Below are 12,063 nucleotides of genomic sequence, written 5' to 3' on the forward strand. Positions count from 1 at the left end.
CCCTAATCTGAACAGTCAACTCATCCTTCTAAGGGATTGCAAATACAGTTTGACCTTACAGTATCACAGGTGCAATGTTCATCTTGTAAAGACCTGAAAATGGCATGTCTAGCCTGGACAGATCGCAGACAATCAAATATTAATGGATGCCTTCTCAATTCCCTCACCCCTTACCACCTGACAGCTGCAGACAATTCACCCTCATAACTTTTGCTAAATTAAATATAGGGCCTTTAGTGAGGTTCAAAGATAAATTATTCAATGACGGAAGAGAACTCTTCCATCCCATATATCACATCCTACACAGCACATGCGCTCTGTTAATTTACCGGCTAGGGTCTAAAAAATAACCCAAATGGACCCCCTGCGGGTCTCCAAGTTAAATTAACATTGAGGATTTTGCTGTGTACAGTATGGTGTTCAATTACCATGGTGTGTAGTTTCAGAGGTTTCATTTGCACTAACCTTACAGTAACCAGAGAGATGAGAGTCATTCTGCAGTCAGTAGGCTGCTTATGTCTACTATGTCTACCTATCCTCCACTTCGAACCAAAAGCCGCCGGTTGGAAACGCCCCCGCGGTGCCCCCCGCACCCGATGGATTGATGCCATCACCAGGGACCTAAACCAAATGGGCCTGTCGCTGGCTAAAGCCGAGCCCCTCGCACTGGACCGACCCAAATGGAGAAGATTGGTGAAGCCGATTGGCTCTACGCATGGCGTCGCCGCCGAGCAAGAGACCTGATGCTGATTATGTCTACTGTATCTGATCAACAGATCATTACATATAGCAAAAAGAAAAGTAAAAGCAGGGGGGAAAAAGCCCGGCTCACCTTAACCGTCTCGGGTCAGATAAGACACTGGACAAACAAAGGCACAATGTATATACTGTAGGTTTTCTGAAGCATTTTTAGACTTTGGACTTCACGAAGTCGAAAGACCCTATTATGCCTGACCTCAAATTGGATGTTAATCTATGTTGTCAGTCACTGTATAGTGATAAATGGCAGCCTGGCTATTTGATTATTGTATGCCACAATCCTGTGGACCTGTGCAGTCAAGTCAAAAATAATAGAAATAGAAAGAAAAATTATGCATTTTTAGAAAAACAATAAGCACATATCTTGATTTCATTTCCCCCCCAATGGTGGAAGCCTCAGTACTGCATCATAATAACCTAGTTAGTTGATGTGCTTCAATAGACATTTAACTTAACAAAAGCACGTTTTAAAGTTACAAGTGCTGAAGGAATACATCTTTCACTGCCAATATAGTTTACATTTGCCAATGCACACACAGTGGTGGAAAGTACATTTACTCAAGTACTATACTTAAGTACAATTTTGAGGTGTTTTTACTTTATTGGAGTATTTCCAATTTTTTACTCCACTAAATCTCAAAGGAAAATATTGTACTTTTACTCCACTATAATTATTTGAAAACTTTAGGTACTAGTTACTTTGTAGATTTGTATTATTATTACAAAACATACATTAACCACTTCAGCCCTATTCAAACTTTGGCTATTTGAAAGTGTGTCTACTGTACATCTACTATTTTCAAAATATTTTTAATACATTTTAGACATGATAACTTATGAAACGGGACATTCTGCATAATGAGTACTTTTACTTTTGGTACCTTCAGTATATTTTGATGCCTATACTTTTGTACTTCTACTCAAGTAAAAAAAAAAGTTTTCCACCACTGGCCAACGCACACATTACAAAGATGACCTATTGTGCAAGCAATTAGTTTTGCAGCGACGAGAAAACTCATTGGGGTTGGTTATGTATCTGGTCTTACCTGGCCATTGCGATGCCATTGGCTTCACCAGAACCAGGACGCAGCAGAGAAGGCGCTCCAACCATGACGAACACCTGCACCGAGGTATTTAAACATTAATCACTGGAAAAACCTGCAACCAACCTGCATCTATAACACTCAGTGAAACGTTGAAAGGATGCAAACGTACCTCATCTTCGTCTCTTCTTTCCGTGTGATCGAGAGGAGAATGGCTACATGGGAGGTGAATTGGAAACAGGGTATTGAACTTTACGCAGAACAAGCTCCGCTGGGTGAACAGCTGATGGGGACTTAACGGGGAGGAACCGAGGAGGAGGACGAGGCGCTCTCTCTGCTGGCAGCACGCAGGAATGAACGACTGGGAAGAATAGTGACCCAGGGACTGACAAAGGGGCAGGTCCTAACGTAGCCCCGTTTGGAACCTCACCCTCTCGACGATAGCTCCGAGTTGAGGTTCCCCGCTTCGTAGGCTGCCGGCAGAGTGCGACACCGGCGAACGGTTTTTTACCTTTTTCCGCACATCATATCCAAAAAGTACAGATATTCCCCCCTGCTCTCAGATGTTTCAAATTTTAGCGGTAAAGAAAGGGTAATTTACGGGTTGAAACAAGCGTTTAAATCGCTTTTTTAGTCAGCCTGTGCCATGTTTTCCCGATGCAACCTTAACGGGAGCAGTACTGCGCATGCGGACGAGAGTTGACTGGCCACAGGCTGACAAAAAAAGCGATTTAAACTCTTGTTTCAAACTGTCGGTGAAATGTTCTTGACCGCTAAAATGGAAAACATCTGAGAGCAGGGTGGAATACCTTTACTTTTTCGATATGATGTGTGGAAAAAGGTAAGAATCAATAGACCCCTTAACAGACGACGTCACACTGGTTGCAAGCGTCATACTGGTTGCAAATGAAACCCATTCTATCAGGTCTCGCTAGGACGCGCCTCACTAGCCAACACGCAAGAGGGGGTTGGGGTGCACCCCGAAACAACAGGTTGAGAATTGATTACATGAAACAATCACCTGTGCATCCAGTCTCTCAATGTTGGTAAACAAATAATTGGTCTATTGGCCACCGTTCGCCGGTGTCGCACTGTGGTCACACCCCTGACCCCTGTATGATTTCCATCTTTTCAGAGTAGAAAGTAGATACTGCTATTTTCAAAGCATTTTTTATACATTTGGAAACTTGTGAAATGGGACATTCTGCAAAATGAGTACTTTTACTTTCAGTACTTAAGTATATTTTAATGTGAATACTTTTGTACTTTTACTCAAGTAAATTTTGAATACCAGACGTATTTGTAACGGTAACAGAGTATTTCTACATTGTGGTATTAGTACTTTTACTTAAGTGCAAAATGTGAGTACTTCTTCCACCACTGCCAATGATCATCATGATAGGGGTTTTAAGCAACATTTCGTGTGTAAATGGTGGAAAGTAAACTGAGTACATTTTACTCAAGCAGCCCACTGCTCTGTGCTCTGTACATTTCCTGCTACTTAATATAGGCTATTTGTAGAAGGCAAATTTACGTTTTTGATCCACTACATTTGATACCTTCAGTTACTTTGCAGATTGGGAATAAATCAACATACATTTATATTAAAATAGCCTAGATTAAATGTCATAATATTCAGAAGGACTGAAATGCAGAAAACAGCAGAGGCAGAAGTTAATGCAGTCTTTACTTAATTTCCAAAAGCAGAGCAAGGTCAATGCCAGGAGGTCAGCCATCAAACAGCAAACAAAGCAGGCAAGGCAATAGATTAATACATTAAACAGATGTGTGGAAAATAACACATTGTGACATGTTGTGTAAAAAAGGCCACTCCTGTAAACGTTGGAAGCCAATTGTAGCCAATTGGAATAGAATATAAGAAATCTGACAAATAGGTCTTCTTGATGACATGACTACAGAGGTAATGTGTATTGAGTAATATCAAGAAATGTGTTTTGCAAAAATCTGTCTCATGGGGGTGCCATAACAGGCCGATTTGAAAAAACAATTGGGTGGAGAAGATTCTTCCTTGGCCTACTGGGAGTGTGCGTGCAAAGTTTCCTGCCCATCGGTCCAGCGGTGCTTGTAGCATGTTGTGCAAAATGAGACTTTGAAATCGTAGTCAATCGGAATAGAACCCCCCCAAAAAATGGGAGTAGTAGCAAAAACTGTGTTTTGCAAAGAAAACACAAAATGGCGTTAATATTGCCAAGTGGAAATAGCGTGGCTTATTTGGGAAGTTGGGTAATGATCCAAGGAATCAAGGGGCAAATGTTTGATTGTATGATTGAAGCTACGGTTCAAGAGTTATAGGCCAAAACGTGAATCAGCCTATTATAGCGCCACCATGAGGCCGATTTTTTTCCTTGGCCTAGCGGGAATGTGTGAGCAAAGTTTCACGGCAATCGGATATTGCGTTCATTTTTGAGTGGTGCCAGCCACTCCTACACTTGACCGTGTGTGTGGGTCTGTCCAGTGCCATCTATTAGAGAGTTGCGCCAATGAGGGGTCAGAAACAGCGTCGGTCACGTGGTTCATGTAGCTGGAAATAGTGACAAGGAGCCGTCCACTTCAATGCATTCCGATGTACTTCCGGTTCAGGGATTTGTCACTATTCGCCAATGTATGTGTATGTAGAAGACCTGGCCCGAAGAAGTGAACGGAGTTGGCGTAACTCTCTAATAGATGGCACTGGGTCTGTCCGTCCATCCGTTTGAGCACGGCCTCAACAGCTGCAGCTGATTGCAACAAAAGGATGCAACCAGTTACACTAATTCAAAGGCACCAGTCTCTTCACACTGGGTGTGATTTTTTTAGGCATTTGTTCAAAACGGGCCACTTCTGCAAACTTTAGAAGCCAATCTTATCCACGGACGGACAGGGGCGAAAACATAGTCTCGGCCACGCTTTCAGCCTGGCGTAGACAATAAACCTTCTAAGTAATTAGAGCAACAGATGGTAGGTGAGTAGCAACAGGTGTGTAGTAGACAATTAGCAATGGATTGGCTAATGACTGATTACATGGAATGCAAGTGGGAGTGAACACATCACATTGAAGGAAGACACAGATTTACCGGGTGCAGGTCTAGAGGGAAGGGGGGGTCACAAACTGGCCAGAAGTATAATATAAAGTAGTTAAAATAAGCCCCTCCTTCACCAGCTGCAACAATAACTACACATGAATGCATCAATTAATAACATAATAAAGTCAAATTGATTTTAAACTCAAATTACTTTCATTCCACTGTAGTGTAGTTCTAAACCCAGAAATGTACAAAAGTTATTTATAGATATTGCAGAATCATCCAAGGCACTGTTACAGTAGTATTGCTTATTTCTGAAAAGGGCAACAAGTCTCTCTTAAGCAGGCCACACAGCAAACCTTGTGAATTACTACAGAATGTCACAAATCAAAGTCTTAGTTTTCAGCCAGATCTACAATTTATGTTAGCTACCAAGATTGGTCTTAAATCATAGGCATGGTACGTGTGTGTTGTTTTATGGTGGAGCTCATTTTTGAAAACTAGTATTTTGTATAATTTTCTGGCAAAAATAAAATAACAATTGTTTTGTTCAACATAAAAAATAAGATGGATGAACAAATATTTCCTGCTCTTAAGTCCCTCTTTTATTTGAGACTGTATAACAAAGTAGTAGACTATGGTACAGCGTGCCTCTCTTATGGTGTGGCCCCAAAAGTGTCACTGACAAGAATTACGTTGCGCGCCTCTCTTGACATAAACTAGAGTGGATGTGAATAGGTGAAAAAAGAAAGAATGAACTACGTGAACTTTAGGTTTCCACCGGAAAATCCTCTTGTCATTGATATACAAGCTACATTGTAATTTCCTCTTCTAGCTGTTGTGTGCTTATGAGAATGAACTTGACAAGGTGTTGACCACATGTTGTCTCAGTGAGGGTTTATTTGCCTAGATTTATCTTGCACAGAGGTAAGAGAAAGGTTAGACCTCCCCAAGGAAGACCACAGTTCACATGTATAATAGCTCTTCAAATATGCCAAGCGGTTAATGGTGAGTCTAATCCCTTTGACACAGAGATTTAGGAGCTGAGCATGTTCTGTCTAAAGACATTCCTGAATTCTAGATGATTTATCCATTTCCTGTTTGTAGTTTATTTTGTATTTATATATATTTTTACAATGGCACACAATGTCTCTCCAACAAAGGACAAATTATTATTATTATTTGTGTGTGTGGTGTGTGGTGTGTGGTGTGTGTGTGTGTGTGTGTGTGTGTGTGTGTGTGTGTGTGTGTGTGTGTGTGAGAGAGAGACAGAGAGACACACACACACACACACACACACACACACACACACACACACACACACACACACACACACACACACACACACACACACACACACACACCACACACACACACACACACACACACACACACACACACACACACACACACACACACACACACACACACACACACAAAGGTATTTTCCATCAGTAGTCCTAAAAAAAAACAATACAGACATTACAACACTCATAACGTTGTGTCATTTGTGTAGCATTAGAAGGGAAGTGGAGCTACCATAAAATTAATACTATACAATTTATAAGCATTTTTGAAGGTCATAATTAATTATAAACTCAGCACCAAAAATTAAGGCTTTGTTCTTTTAGTTCAACTTCCTCACTTTCTCTGTGAATTATGATGTGAGTTATATTGCACTTACGCAACATGTCCAGCAGAGGGTGAAGTTGCTATTCTTTTAAAACCTGCAATGATTGGAAAAACCAATATAAAGTGTCTTTGTAATGTGCCACCACAAACTGCCAGAATCTTTTTTTCAAAGTGCCTTGGAAAAGCTCTGGTTGGGTAGCAAGGATGTAAGACGTGTCTTGCAGCAAGATTGTACAAGTCTCTGGAACTATACTGGAGGGATGGATGTCATGGATCACCATTCTAACAAAAGATATTCTCTCTTTTGTGTGTTGATGATGGTGTGGAGGGCGCTTTCAGCGCTTTTTTTTCTGTCTGTGCAAAATCTCTCACAGGTGTTCAACTGGGTTGAGATCTGGTGACTGAGAAGGTTATAGCATAATTATGATTCACATTTTTTATACTAAACATTAAGTGACCCTTCATGCCCTGTAGATGGGGCTATTGTCATACTGGAAAAGCCAACTCCCATCAGAATAGAAGTATTTCATCCAAATAAAGGTGATCATGTTTCCATTGTGGTCCTTTGTACCCCATGCATCAGTAATACATATAATACAGACAATACAATACAATACAAATATACTACAAAACACACTGGAATAAAGCTCAGTATAATCATATGGTATATTTACAAGAAAGTAGGGGAGTCTAATCACATCCTGTATTGACATTGCTCTTCTGTTTTCCCTTACATATTGCACCAATTACGCTCTTTGAATGTGCACTTTCAACCACAATTTCCAACAAAATGTTATGTATTTCCCATAAATCGAAATGCAGATGGATGTCACTTTAGTCATTATTCCTGCTGAAACACAACCAGTTCAGCAGTCTTTGTAACTGTGGCTGCCACCCGTGCTCCAATAATGGACTTTTCTCTTACCATCTTGACCCAAAATCAAGGTCAACTAGGCCTGCTCTGCAATACAATTTTAATCATAAATCTTGAGTCCAAGAAATGGGAGTGCCACGGAATGTAAGCTTTCAGCTATGTTAAACCTAGGCCTTAGGACATTTGAGTTTTATGTGACTGCTAGCATCCAACAAATAGAGTTTCTCTCACGCATCTGTGTCAATGGAGCCGTTCTAAGCTATACGTAGGTATGACATCATGCATACATGTTCACAAACTGTTCTGACTTGGAGGGCTCTGTGTGTCATATAACACGTGATTTCTTAAATTGGAGTGGTATCCCGCCTTGTAAGTGGCAAGTATTTAGGTGTCCCTAATGACTTCTTCTAGAGTTCATTTGCTGTGTGATCCACCCCCCTTGTATTTTCTCTGTGTGAGCATACAGGGGTAACCTAAGGAGAGTTGGTTAGCATGGGAACAGCCACCGCATTTGGTGCTCTAATGCTACACTGCTTTATTAGGCTTTCTATCTGCAGGGCCCCTAGGTCACTGTCTGAACACGTCGGCAGCACTGTGGAAGTATGTTCCCTTTGCATTCCAAATGTCTGGAAAAGAAAAGCAGAACTATCTGACCGATTCTCATGCTGTAATCTAACCCAGCAAGGTGAGCTGGATTGGGTTCTTAATACAAAAATTGCTGTCTTTTCAGATTTAGTTTACAGCTTCGTGATGGTAATGCCATCAATGTATGTATTTACCACGGGCAATTTGCTTTATGCTGCTCATTATTTATGTGTTATTGGGTATTGACATTTTGTTGAATGCTCCTCCTAGGACACATTTTTAATGGTAATGCCCCTGACTGCCTTAGGAGTAATGCCAAGTTGATGGCACATCAGTATGAAACTAGGGCGAACCAAACGGTATGAGATACCAAGAGTCAAAGGTTGTGGCAAGAGTTTTATATATGCGGGTATTTCTCTCCGTGTGTCAGGCAGGCAGTCACAATCTAAACTGTCCTATACAAAAAGTGTGAACATACTGTTATGGAATAAGCTACAAGCTAGTCATGCACTTTAGAATTGTGTGTTTTTTTAAAATATATTTGTAAGGGATTTTAGGTGGTTTTCAGTGTTTTGTATTTTGTAGTTCATGGGACGTGCTGCTGTAATTTATTGAACTATTTATTTTTACTTTATGCTGCAGGACCACATCGGAAACAAAGTGTTTTATTATGCTTTTATGTGTATATCCTGGGTGTAAGTTATAATGTGTTTACTCGTATTTCGTTTACCAAAATCAAATCAATTCAAATCAACACAGTATCAAAAGGTAAGTGATGGCCAAAATGTGTGAAACAATTCTGATCAAGGCCAAAGTGGGCTAGCCTGGTAAACCCTCCCTCCGGAAATCTCATTTCTATTTGATTCCTGGAGTGAGTCTGGCCTGATCCGCCTTTCTGCAATATTGGCTGTGTATGCCAAACGGCCGAGCCTATCAGCGTCGTCGCTCATTGTTCTGTGATTGACAACTTACGTTGGCCAATCAGGTGGCGAGTTCGAGTGAGCCCAAAACACGAACGACAGCCATCTTTTTCTTGTGCGGCCAATTCTCCGCTATTTTTTTACTTCAAAAAGCTCTCTAACTTCTATTTTGAGGCACGGAATTTACTTATAAGATATCGTTTGGATAGAATTTAGTTGTTTAACTTCATATATGTGGTCAATTAATCATGACAAAGCCTATTTAAAAATAAAAATTTAGAGAACCGGTAGGGGCGGGCAGTGACACCATTGTATCCGAAAAAGGCAACCCATTTTGGGTATGGCTGTCTCAAAAGTCCCGTCGCGTCACATTAAGACTGGTGAACTGCTGATTGGCTGAAGGGGAAAAATTATCATTGGCTGAAGGGGTTGTCAGTCAACGGTATTACTCCCGCCCAACTCCAGCACAGCCAATATTGCAGAAAGGCGTATCAGGCCAGACTCACTCCTGAAATCAAATGGAAATGAGATTTCCGGAGGGAGGGTTTACCAGGCTAAAAGTGGGCCACCTGACCCCACTTCAACCGCTTCCATTTGAAGTCCCACAGCTCCCCAAGTGGTCATGGTGCAACTGTAATGTTCACTTCATCAATAAAGAGAGAGAAAAGTTATTTACTAGCCACAGTAATTCTTACAAAACAAAACACATTGCTTCTTGTTTTTTCATAATGAAAATGTATGATGAATAGATTTTGAAAAAACAGAACAAGGTTACCTGCAGCACAAATAATCAATTTACACAGGTGACTGTGAAGGAATGTGTGGGGAAGGGAGTCTGGAATAACACATGCATCCTTACCACTCACCACCAGAGAGGCTGTCGGTGTGCAAAAGTTACAAAGTGCAGGTTTAACAATTGTAAATACAGCTTCAAATGTGTATAGGCTACGGTTTCATGCACGGAATGACATCAGGAGAAATATGATGTAGTGTATGACATTTCTACAGGAGACATGTCATACCTTAAAATATCCCTGTGACCTCAGGATGATTTGATAGGTTATTTGACCATGAAGGTATGCCTTATAAATTCTTGCCTTAGTCTACAACACGAGTTGTATGATTGGAGATGCTTAACGGAAGACAGGGTACTTAGCCACTCAAACTCTATATACTTCATTGCCTGGAGTCCCCCGGCGATCTATACCAGGCCCCTTTCTTTTTTTCCCTCTACACCAAATATCTTTCCTGAAAATAGGCGATCTACAAGCTCAAAACACATCACGTTGCAACGCGTTGTGAGCTTGTAGATCGGCTATTTTCAGCGAATGTTCGCCCCCAGAATAGGGACGCTATAGTGTTCAAGTGGTTAGAGCGAAAGCGAGAGCAGGAGTGAGAGAGAGAGGGGATATAAATAAGGTAGTGGCTCCTGAATCGGCAGTATCATTCCCACGATGCATCCAGAGTGGAGCCGGCCTTCAATCTATCTACAATATTCTGGCTTCCATGTTGGCCTATACACTCTACGTGTTGTGTATTTGCATTAATTTGCTTTAATATTAATTTGTGATGCTATTTTTGTTAGTCTGATCTAAAATAGATGTATGTTTTGTTCACCCCTACAAACTAGCCTACTTCACATTTTCACTTTCAAATAAATGTAATATAACTTGACCAGATTGTGAAATACTACACTCCGACAGGGTCAATGCCCAGATGCTGAGGTAGAGAGTGTGCTGTACCAGTCCAATACCTAATTACATTTTTATTTCCTCACACAGTCACTGTTGACAGGAGATGTTATTTGTTAGATGTGGGAAGGTTATTCTGCCTATTCTATCAGCACTATTTAGATTTAAGAGCCGCTCAACCTTTTCTAGTCCTGTGATATACTGACCTTGTGATATTAGGTGACAGTTTGACCCATTTATGCTTTCTCTGATTAATGAGAATTGCCTCACCCCAGTAGTGGGAGTATATTTGGAAAATTGCATGACTAGGGAGTGTTAGCGAATGTTAAGGAAAACATATATTAAAGAGTTATTGCTGAAATTAGCCAATACCTGAGTGAGTCACAGCCTTTACATGATGTGAGGATTTTCAAAGATCAAAGCAAGATCAAAACCCTAAACACACACACAATAGTATTTGTAATCATTCTGAATTCTCTCTGGTTTAACCTGCTATAATCAAACTGGTCTGTCTGTCTGTCTGTCTGTCTATTGATTGATTGAATACTTTATTAACACAATTATTAACAGTACTGGTAGTACAGTCATACAATACTATACATTACAATACAATACAATGCAAAACATATTGGGATAAAGCTCAGTAGAATCATAAGGTATATGTAGAGAGAAAGGAGGGGTGGGGTCGGGGGACAGACGATTCTACTATCAAGATGTTCAAGGAGTTAAACTACGTTCACTTGAATTTTAGGGAGTATTTTGGTAGGTCATTCCACATTTTGGTGGCAGCATAGTAGAATGCATTTTTACCCATGTTTGAGGCGTATTTTGGGGGAACGAGGTCAGATGATCTCCTTCTGGTGTTATGCCCATGGACATCACTCACTGTAGAGAAGTAGTTTGACAGGTATTTGGGCACTGATCCTCTGAGTATCTTAAAGACCAGACCCATCTGGTCTGTGTTAATCATCTATCTGTGTTAATGTGTCTATTTAGTGTGATTGACAAGGACAACCACAGTATAGTGATTGCACCTATTTATTTATAGGTGTATCAATTATTATAAATGTTTACCATGCTTCTCCGCTTACAGTTTTCGCAACACATACATGTAATACTGTATATCAAATCAACTGGCTTCATCTGGAATCGTGTGTTATTATTTTCTAAACTACAGTATATGTTTTATAGTTCAATCGATGAAGGTATTAGTGCATAAGATTTTCCGATGTGTGTATTATGTCAAAACTGACAGTTGGTTAGAGCAGACCTTTCAAGATTACCCCCCTATTTTTATCATGGCCACAATTCTTACACCACAGACAAATGTCAAAACATTGCCGCACGTCCATTGCTGTGATTTGTAGTTTTGGAATTATGATCACCGGTTTGGCCCTTCAACTGCACATACACAAACATTATTTATTTGCTCTCCACTCTTAAGTTGGATATACATTTATAAAAAAAAATATATTTTTGGGGTTGATTTTTATGCCTTTATTAGAGAGGGATAGGGAAAGTAGGCTGACAGGAAAT

The 12,063-nt window shown here is 40.4% G+C and overlaps 1 protein-coding gene across 1 annotated transcript in view; it reads right to left on the reverse strand.

Annotated features, from left to right (window-relative positions):
* col18a1a (collagen type XVIII alpha 1 chain a) overlaps positions 1–2,138 on the reverse strand; it is a 118,726-nt gene extending 116,588 nt beyond the window's left edge. Inside the window, exons 1-2 of the mRNA XM_080456470.1 lie at positions 1,975–2,138; positions 1,806–1,879 (exon numbers count right to left, since the gene is read on the reverse strand). Coding sequence (XP_080312596.1) covers positions 1,806–1,879; positions 1,975–1,979 — 79 coding nt within the window. The 5' untranslated portion in view covers positions 1,980–2,138. The remainder of the gene's footprint in view (positions 1–1,805; positions 1,880–1,974) is intronic.
* Positions 2,139–12,063: the final 9,925 nt, after the last annotated feature.

The sequence above is a fragment of the Gymnoscopelus braueri genome (assembly GCF_963280865.1).
Source record: "Gymnoscopelus braueri genome assembly, chromosome: 18".
In the NCBI taxonomy this organism is placed as follows: Eukaryota; Metazoa; Chordata; class Actinopteri; order Myctophiformes; family Myctophidae; genus Gymnoscopelus; species Gymnoscopelus braueri.